The sequence below is a fragment of the Nilaparvata lugens genome, chromosome 5, assembly GCF_014356525.2.
Source record: "Nilaparvata lugens isolate BPH chromosome 5, ASM1435652v1, whole genome shotgun sequence".
In the NCBI taxonomy this organism is placed as follows: domain Eukaryota; kingdom Metazoa; phylum Arthropoda; class Insecta; order Hemiptera; family Delphacidae; genus Nilaparvata; species Nilaparvata lugens.
The window spans coordinates 55228615-55239463 of NC_052508.1; the positions used below are offsets into that span (position 1 = coordinate 55228615).

At 33.4% G+C, this 10849-nt stretch overlaps 1 protein-coding gene and 3 non-coding genes across 4 annotated transcripts in view; all 4 read left to right on the plus strand.

Annotated features, from left to right (window-relative positions):
* LOC120351644 overlaps positions 1 to 10084 on the plus strand; it is a 46323-nt gene extending 36239 nt beyond the window's left edge. Inside the window, exon 3 of the mRNA XM_039429548.1 lies at positions 9945 to 10084. Within this exon, the coding sequence (XP_039285482.1) occupies positions 9945 to 10084 (140 nt within the window). The remainder of the gene's footprint in view (positions 1 to 9944) is intronic.
* Trnag-gcc lies at positions 2079 to 2149 on the plus strand. The gene has a single exon. It is a non-coding gene; the product is annotated as a tRNA-Gly (tRNA).
* Positions 3289 to 3362, plus strand: Trnat-agu. Its single transcript has one exon. It is a non-coding gene; the product is annotated as a tRNA-Thr (tRNA).
* Positions 3661 to 3734, plus strand: Trnat-agu. The gene has a single exon. It is a non-coding gene; the product is annotated as a tRNA-Thr (tRNA).
* Positions 10085 to 10849: the final 765 nt, after the last annotated feature.

Below are 10849 nucleotides of genomic sequence, written 5' to 3' on the forward strand. Positions count from 1 at the left end.
ATGCTCACTAGCAGCTACAGCATTAAAATAGTCTGATAGCTACTAAAAAATCTGAAGTATATTTTCCTTAAAATATAATGGTGAGGGGAAATGAATGAGATGTCGGTTCCACATAATTTTTTCGAGCTGAACTACAGTTTCAATGCACTTGAGGCATCATCATAAGTAACATTTTCAGTTTTCTCCATATTTGAAGGTGAAATTAAGGAGATGTTGTAAGTTTCTCCAGAAAGACCACTGATTATGATGATGCCCCAAGAAAGTGCACTGATTATATGGAACTAACAAAATCTCTCCCATTTCACCTTATTATGGACAAATTTACGAAATCTGTTTTTAGTGTAAATTTGAAATATTATAATGCTATCGAGTAATGTATGTATATATAATGTATTGTAATGTATTCTCAATAAATAAATAAATAATGTATCTTTATAATTACCATTATCAGACAGGCTTTACAGGAGGAGAAGATAGGAGAGTTCGGTTCCAAGAATAAGGAAACTTCCCACATTGGGTGAACTATGACAGTTCAGTGGCTGTGTATTATGATATTGTTTCAAATCATTAATTGAGTGGATATAGTTAAAACATGGCAAATCCGGAATCAAAATACATTGGACTCAATCACTCAAACAATGTTTTATAATTATTATTGAACGAAAATACTAAATAAATGCTGCAAATCACCCCGAAGATCTCTGCTACTGCAGACATTGACATCAGGGCTAACAGCTAGATGGAAATTCGTTGAGAACTACTCTCCAAAAATTCGTTTGGATAGTAGTTCTCATCGAATTTCCATCTAGCTGTTAGCCCTGTTGTCAATGTCTGCAGTAGCAGAGGTCTTCGGGGTGATTTGCAGCATTTATTTAGGATTTTCGTTCAATAATAATTATATATTAATTAGCATTTGAATAAATGCATTCTCTATTTAATTCCAATGTTTTATATTTGGATCTTCAACATAGTGAATACTCTAACATCGGAGGAAGAATAATGAGGGTTGAGCCACAGTTGCAGTAGGAAAGTAGAGGATATGAAATCAGTGTGCATCCGGAGAATTGAACGAGAAGTGAATAAGGATGTGCAGCGCAACATTGATTCCTTCCGTGTTCTTGGTTTGCAAAGAACAGCGTGAATGATAGGGAAACGAGAAAGAGAGATGTGGGAGGTATCAGTTGTTGAAAGAAAGGGGAAGAATAAGAGAAGGAAATGGATGTCGGTGGGGCCAATGACTCCTGTAATGTTGAGTAAAGAAGAAAATGGGTTGAAAGCAAGTGGGAAGAAAAGGATAGGGAATAGGGATGGCACAGAATAACCAAGACGTGACTTGGAGGCCAAATCGAACCAGTCTCAACAAATGAAACAAGCTTCGCCTCCGAAAAGAACCACACGTTATGGAAGTTTTCGATCTTTATGGATTAATAATGGATAGCATATGTGCGGGGTGCCAGTGTTGATGGTCACATCTTCACATGAAAAACGGGGTCTACGATATCTTCTCAGAATCAAATTCACGTTTTGAAGACATATACCACAACTTAAGAATAAATAACAATCATGAACAACAAAGTTTACATGTGATGAAATTTCTAATAATCTTGATTGTTCCCTTCCTCCCGAGGGCCACTTTCCTATGTATGTACTCATATGGGCTACCTATATCCTATAAATTATATTTATCAACACCTTTGACAGCAACATTCATTGATTTATCAAACTGTTTTTATCAATTGCAAATTGGATAAAATAAACAAGAGCAATTAGGTCAACATTTCTTCTCTCAGTTTCTGTGATTAAGAGAGTTCTTCTATCAAGAATAAATTTTTGCAGTCAGATGAACTGATATGAATATTAAAAGATCATTCCAACTAGTATTTCTTGTTCACTAGTTTCATAGATTTTACGGGAAAAGTGTGATAGAGCAAATCTATCAAAATATTTGCTTGCAAAAAATAACACAATCATTTAATTTATTACACAATTTTTTCATAAATCACTTTTCTCGGATGAACGATTAGATTTAACAAAGGATCTTTAACATTTGATCTCAGGATGCTCTGCGGAATATTCAAGCATCGATGGTTCAGTGGTAGAATGCTCGCCTGCCACGCGGGCGGCCCGGGTTCGATTCCCGGTCGATGCAATATTTTTGTATCCTGGAATACCATTCTAGCTTATCCTTAGCCATTAGAGCTACTCAACAAACAATATTTGAAATGACTCTTCAAAATATAAAAATACGTAATCTTACAATATATTTTTATTGTACTCATTATTATACTTAATTTTTTTCTGTATCTGAGCTAAAATCCTTGGAGTATAATAATGATAATGAATTCATACTATAACATTGTGAGTATCATTGACAATTTTAGTTACTGATTTTTTTCTATTCATGGAAGTTTTGGGCTAAGCAATTAAGAATGAATCATATAATGTTTTTTCAATGTTAACATAAACATTCATTCATTATAATATTGCAACCTTGGATGGTTTGCTAGTCCCCTGGTAATTGTATTGGAATTTGAAATCTCTATGTTTCATTCTAAAGGATATTGTTGATAAAATAATCAGTTAGTCTTATCTCATAATTACTACAAGCGACTACATGTTACTTCAAGTGATTGAAAGAAAATAGACTGTTGTGAATAAATAACTGACCACTATGAACCAAGAACAAACCTCACTAAAGATTTCTGCCGCCTGGTTATCCAATAAAGTCGAAAGTGTAAAATGCAAGTAATATATATTATGTAAAAGAATTATTAAAAACAATATAAAAACATGTAGTACCCTTCTATTTGAAACATTTCAAACAACTAGTTTCGGTCTACTTTGTTTGAAATGTTTTAAACTTTAATATGTTTTAAATAAAAGGCTACTTAATGTTTTTTATTGTTTTTAATAATTTTATTAAAGTGGATCATACAAGTGAAGTGATTTTATGTGAAAGGAGTATTGAATTTCAATTATTTCATTATGTTAATAATTTGACCTCAATGCTTTTATGAAATGAAATAACGAACCGTATACTGTATGGTATCTTTTTATGAGTATTAAAACCTACCGGTAATCAATAGAAACGGTTTTACAGTACATGAAATCATTGACTGAATGTGCTCTACTGGTTGCTTTCTGTGCCTGGCAGTGATAATGCAACCTCACCATTAATAATAAGAATAATTTGTTAATTTGCAATAATAGTTTTTTGTTCACACGTCATCATATTTCCTAATTATTTTTCCAATTGGAATTATCAAAACAATTATTCAGCAATATGAAGGCGCCGTGGCTTAGTTGGTTAAAGCGCCTGTCTAGTAAACAGGAGATCGTGAGTTCGAATCTCGCCGGTGCCTAAATTTTTTTCAACCTCACGCTGGTCACTTCTCAAAAATTTCTACAGATATCGAAATGACATAAGCATATTGCACGGGCGTTTTCACATCTCAATTTTGAAACGCATGACATCATGAAGTGGGCTGGTTGCCTTTCTTGCGCCTGGCATACAATGCAATCTTGCTGATAACAGTGATAACATTATATTATTCTTTTAATAAAACATTTTATGCTCCATTGTCAAATTTTTTGTTGACACAGCATTATATTTGGCATTGACCAATTCAGATGGTAAAAGCATCAAACCCCACATATGAAGGCGCCGTGGCTTAGTTGGTTAAAGCGCCTGTCTAGTAAACAGGAGATCGTGAGTTCGAATCTCGCCGGTGCCTATTTTTTTTTCAACCCCACGTTGGTGAGTTTTTAAAAAGTTGTAGAAGTGTACACAGTTTATGTTTGTAAGCCTTCTCAAAATTATTTATTTCGTACAAAGTTTAATTCCACTTGTCTGTTTCTTTAAAGCTACTTTTCAATATAAATAAAATTTGAAATCTAAGTACCGTACCTTTTTTACATAATTTAAAAAGGGTACTTGTGGGTAAAAGTAGTCCTAAAGAAACAGACAAGAGGAATTAAACTTTGTACGAAATGAATAATTATGAGACGGCTTACAAACATTAACCTGTATACATACATTCTTGAAAAATAGCACAAGGACTATCTTATTATTTTATTTTTCAATGTTATTACATCAGTGTCATTTGCATTGTGAATAAATAAATTGAAATCTAAGTACCGTACCTTTTTTAAATAATTTAAAAAGGGTTCTTGGATTTCAATTTTTATTGAATTCCTCTAATATTGTTCGAAAATCTCTCCACACAAATTATAAGAATATAAGTTGATTTTTTCTTGTTAAGTGTATGATTTTTATGAAACACAAAATGTTTTTATACTTTAATGATTGCAATGATGTTTATTGATTTTCTGTGGGTGGTTCAACTCAAGATTAATTTTTTGCAGAGTTCAATGAAGTTCAAGTCTGCTGTTTTTCATTTGTTATTATATTTAACTAGGATTTCAGTATGGAGTTTTATTAGTTTTGCTTCAATAATATGAATGAGAGATAGAATGTTTCATTCATTGATGGAAATAAATAAGAAATTGTATTAGTTCAAATGCTAATAAATATGAAATAATGTGGAATTTTTCTACAATAATTAATTTTCTATGAATCATTTTGCTAATTATTTACCTTTTCCATATTCACTTTATTATTTTTATCATTGTCATCATTTTTTGAAGAATCACAATTTTTTATATAATTGATCAAACGAGTTGAAAATAGTACGATATTCTTATCCAAGATTACCCATGGAGTGAGAGTACAGTCTGTAAGGTAACTCCACTTGTATTTTAGAATTTTAGGGAGTGAAAATCTCGTCATTAGCGAGATTAGCTTGTATATCCTGGGATTAGTGAGTATATTGCACAGGTATATCCTGGGATCCCACTTACCTTGGTGAGTAGTTCTCCAACAGTCTGTATAAAGTTGTCGTTTCTGTGTGAGAAGTGAGAACTTATTTCAATTTAGATTAAAAGTATCGTTCGTTCTATTTTTTTTTGTATACTGTACTTATTAGAGATGACCAATTTTTTCTTTTCCAATGTGAAAAAACTTCATAGAATGACACTTAGTGTACTCTTGTAACTCTTTAAGAAGAGTTATTTTTCAATCAACAAAGACTGGAAAAAGGTTCTTCAATAATTATTAACTTATCTATATTCTATTTAAATGAATATTTATAAAATCATTAAATTATTCAACTGTAATCACTCCTGACTGATAAAAGATTGATTGTTATCTCCATCTAATGGGTAACAAAAAAATCAACATGCACTTAGATTACCTGTTCTTGAGAAACATAAACACTCTTCCTTCATTATCAATGAGTTATAGGCACTGGGTAGGTGTTTATATCTGTGTACATTGCACTTTCAGATTGCAAAGTCCGATTTATAAATCAATGTGTGTACAACCACAACAGGTATTTCTTCAATTAGAGGGCGATTGTCATTTTATTTCATTTTTTAAATTAATTGGCAATCTCAACAGAGAAAACAGTGTGTTAGCAACTGAACAAGGCTATTTTTAATGGGCTCGAAAGTTGCTGCCAGTCTTGTTAGCAGCGGAGAAAAAAGGAACTCAGTAAGACTGAGACTTCAATCGGAATTGTAAATCAGTAACGAGTCTTCAGTCGAGGACTTACTTGAAGTTGGTTTCATCTAGTTAGATTGAAATTAAGGTGTTGATTGTGCACCGTGCCATGATGTTGAATTATTTTCAATGATGGAAAGTTGTTTTACTCAATAATTATTCTTCATTGACCATCATTTGTAATCGCATTCTGTTGTGCTGAAGTGTACCCGTATAGTATACTGGGAGAACTGATACTACATACTGTAGTAGCATAAATAAAATATAGCGTAAGATACTACTTGTATCAGTTGTCTCTGAAAGTAGTTAGTTTACAACAAATTCTTAGAAATAATAACTTGCTAAGTATCAGTTGATTTTTAAATTTCTTAATAAAACCCTCTGTATTTTAACAAAGACACTTAGGAGTGAAATTTTCTGTGAAGATTAAGGCGGGATGCACACCGGAGAAACGCATTTCTTGAAGCCCTCTTTCATGAAACTTGTTGCATGCAATCCGTTTCACTCGCGCATGCATACAAAAGAAACGTTCCCTGCTTAATCTTATCAGTCGATTGCGAGCAACTTTCGTTTCACGTTTCCTGAAACTTTTTTCACGAAACGCATTTCTCCGGTGTGCATCCCGCCTTATTTGTGCCCAGCTGGCTCTGGTAGGCTAACGCTCAATGATATTCGAGGAATTAAATAATATTTACCCCTTGTAGAATAATACCTCAGTATACTTACCATCTCAACATAGATCTCATACTAATTTCTGCTCCAATATACTGCAAACCACGTCGTTACTTAAGGCTGTGCAAAGGCTAAAAATAAACTCTCTACTCGTGATATTTTTCAAAGTTTTTCGATTCGTATATCATCAAGCTATCAAAATGAAAAAGTTTTTCAGGAAAACATTTTTTCGATCATTACTTTTTGAGATATGAGCGCCTGAAGTTTGAATTTCTGGGACAGAACATTTCAAATTCAGTAAGATATAAATCCATGAGATTTAGAGGATGGATTCTTCATGGTATTGTTGATCTAGTAAAACAAAAATTTTCTGAAAATATAAATTTCTGAGATAGTTATTCAATTCACTTAAATAACCAAAAATAACTTTTAGTTGAGTTACTTTTGGTAAATTGAAAAACTTTTTTAAAAATTGATATTTTCGGAAAATTTTTGTTTAACTAGATCAACAATACCGTGAAGAATCCATTCTCTGAATCTCATGGATTTATCTCTTACCGAATTTGAAATGTTCTGTACTGAATTTCAAATTCAGTAAGATATAAATCCATGAGATTTAGAGGATGGATTCTTCATGGTATTGTTGATCTAGTAAAACAAAAATTTTCTGAAAATATCAATTTCTAAGATAGTTATTCAATTTACTTGAATAACCAAAAATAACTTTTAGTTGAGTTATTTTTGGTAAATTGAATTTTTTTCAAAAATTGATATTTTCGGAAAATTTTTGTTTAACTAGATCAACAATACCATGAAGAATCCATTCTCTGAATCTCATGGATTTATCTTTTACCAAATTTGAAATGTTCTGTCCAAAAAATTTAAACTTTAGGCGCTCATATCTCAAAAAATAATGATCAGAAAAAAAAATGTTTACCTGAGAAAACTTTTTCATGTTGATAGCTTGATGATATACAAATTGAAAAACTTTGAAAAAGTTCATTTTTAGCCTTTGCACAGCCTTAATAACAACTAGAATACCTTACACATGATTGCAGATCGAGCGGGGCTCTAGAATTATATTAGTCATCATCAAGCGTCCTTAGAATATTCAGTAAGCTGAGCGTGTGAATTTCCTTTTGCAATTTGCCAAATTTTTTCACTGCTAAAAATGGTTTTTCAATTGGATCAAAAAACCAAATTTAAGATGAAAATTATATATTTAAAGCAAACAAATGAGAGCCCCAAGGTATTCTTACTTCTTTGAGCGAGCTATCCTAATGCGATGCATGGACTTCTTTCTCAAATCGGATGCTGTTTGATTAGGTATGTTTGATACACAAAATCAAAACAACTCACTTCTAGGACAAGTGTATAATTTCATGTTACAATTATGACAGTGTCTTGATCTGAATGAAGAGCAGAATTATGTGGTCGATAACCACTTGACTTTCTTGGGAGCTTTCTTCTCTTTCTCTCTGTTTCTCTCCATATCCAAACTATCATGCTCTCTTTTTTCTCGAATGAGAGGTGAAATGGCGAGGTGCTCAGCAGGCCTCGCCCAAGCCTCGGGCCACAAGCCCGAATGCTTGAATGGCGAGTGAGTGCGGGTCGCAATTCATTTGCGGTGCAAACACTAAACATTCTTTGTGGCCCGAGCCTGAGATATTTCAATCTTCTCTCCTGATGGCGAGCCGGATCTCAAATGCCCGCTTTCGGCATCACTTATAACTGCTCCCTCCGTTCACCACTCTCTTTGCTCTTTGATCAACTGAATGTGCGAATTCCATTCAATACAGTGTTTCTTAGCAGTGCTTAACCGGTTGCAAGATGCTGCTGTTTCAGAAGTAATTCTCCAAAGAACAGTATTATAATCGTCTAACATGAACCTCTTTCAATGTACAGGGGTTCCTGAAGATTAAAATTCTCTATTTATTGATACAGTAAGTACATCATTAAAATGTTGGGGAGAAAAATGAGGTAACCTTGTGCTATTCCTCTCCCAAATTTAGATAAGGCTTCACATAGTCCGAAATAGGTTAAGTCTTGTAGTTGTTCACTCCACAAAATTCTTTCAGTCCTCAATTATTTTTACAACGTAGATTTTTCAATTCAGATGCTTAAAAACCAAACATAGAAGAAATAATCATTAAATGAATAATCAAATTTATTATTTCGAAAACGAAGATATTCATGAGCAAGATATTTATTTCGGGCCACTCTCTTAAATCGGATGGACACGTTAAGTCGTCGATCCGGGCTGTCTGAAAAGCAGTCGTTAAGTCATGTCAGAGGCCCTGAAATTAATCAGATGCGACCTGAAAACTCTGTCACCAGACCTGAGCCAGCCAAGTTACTTGATATTATTTTTATTATATTCGAAAACAATATTTCCCCTATAATTTTCTTGAGATACACTTTTACAATGGATCCAAGAAGCATCCTACATTTTTGGCTGTAAACGTTTCAACACGATTTTCCATTTTATTTTCTTACGATAAAAAATTACTAAAATTTATAAATCTCTCTCTATATGACGGAATTCCATGAAATAACATCCCATGAAGAGTCACAAAGACCTGTTTTTTAGTTATTTTATATATTTGGTGTGTAAATTTTCGTGAATTGTAAGAACTGGTATCATAACCTCATTCAGAGGCCTATTAAATAGGCCTCTATCAAATTTGTATTTATTTATCTATCAAATTGTGTACAAATAATTAACATGAGGAAAGGCACAACAGGCTCATGCCCAAAACTGTCCCATTTCCAATGTATACTATACTGTCCAAATCAAAATGTTGGTTATGTCACTTTCACTTTTCAATCCAAATACAATTTACGCTCTTCAAAAATCAGATAAACGAGCAAATTTTGAATCAAATAGATACCATAAGAGTCTAAAATTAAAAATCTAGAACAGTAACTCAATAATTATTAAAATAGTCTAAATGTTGAATGAAACTCAATAGGTATTAAACATACTAAATATGTATCATGATAAAACTCTATTGGATAGGTATCATAACCTTATTTAGGCCCATTAAATACAATCATAGAGAAACAATAGCATAAGTAGATATCCCATGGTATAGGGCGTTTATGTTGCAACTTTTCTGTTATCCCAAGCCGATAGTTCACGTAGTTCTTTCCTGTGCAGCTCTGTGACGCTGGTAGTCTCTCAAATTGTGCTGTTCATACACTATCACCCCAAAAAACAGTAAAAATTGACAATAATCGACAGTAATCGGCTTGAGATAACAGTAAAAGTTGCGACATAAACGCCCTATACCATGGGATATCTTCTTACGCTATTGTTTCTCTATGATACAATTCAATGAGTCAACTATTCCTTTTTGAGTTGTTTTTCCACTTGACATACCATTTTTTTAAATTCGACTTAGTCACTGTCAATGTTTATAATATATAGCAATGCCAACACCTCGTTATAATGTGAGTTTTTATTTCAATATCATTTCTAACTGTAAGTTCAATGTAACACATATTATAAAGAATTAAAACCCCTAAAATACATTTATAAATAACCTGTATTTCAATTAATTACTCTATAACTTTCTTGTAACCATTTCATTTGACCAATCAATAAATCAGCTTTTTCAATTCATTAGCGACTGGAATCCAAGCTCTCGTCACTTGAGTTGCCTGTTATCGAGGAGGCTGGTTACTAGGTGTTGGCATTTGACATTTGAAGAGCAAAGTGTGGCCAGTGGTGTGCAGGGGGAGGGGGGGAAGGCGCGGACCAGAGGACAATGGTCGCTGGTCTGGGATGCCGGATGCAAGTGTGGGGTCGCTGAACAGGGTGTGGGAGGTCCGCGGAAAGCGAGCATCTAACAGCATTCCTGCAACTTGCCAAAATGCATTGCAGCCAACATGACCTCTTTCTCTCGCCACCGCCTCCTTCAAATTCTTCATATCGCCGACCAAGTTATGCTCCACATCGGTGTTCAAGGGTGAGGTCCTGTATCGGTGTCCAATAGAAGTTTATTATTTATTTATTTCATGTTACGAACCAAATACATTTCAAATGAAATAGTAAACATTTTTCCATGCATGGGCAAAATGCTTGTGTGCAGGAAAGAGTTGCAATCTGAATAGTTCATAAGTTAACATAATGACAAACATGACAATATATGTGAAAGAAAATATTGAATTATAGAAAAGATTGCAATGAGAGATGGAAAAGTGAATTATGATGTGAAGAAGAAGAGAGATAAAAATGAATGAGAGGCAGAAAACTCACTGTCAAGTCAAGAACAAGAGAAACGGTTTAGAACGTCTTTGCATGCATTGAGGCGTCTTATCAAAAAGTATAGTTTGATTTAAGATCTAAATTTCTATCCTACCAACATCCAATAACCACCTATTAATGTGGCGTTTGTAGACACCTATGGATCGTGTTTCAAAGTACCAAGGGTAGGTCCAGCACTCCTCAGTACAGAGTTTTCCAGTTTATAAAGAATAGAATAACTTTATCCGTATACAATTACAAATAGTCAAATAATTTATATCGATTGATTACTGTAATTATAGTGAAATTCAAGTGATATATAGTGAGTTTCAAGGGTTATGTCTTGTACTCCTCCCAAAAAGATTTCA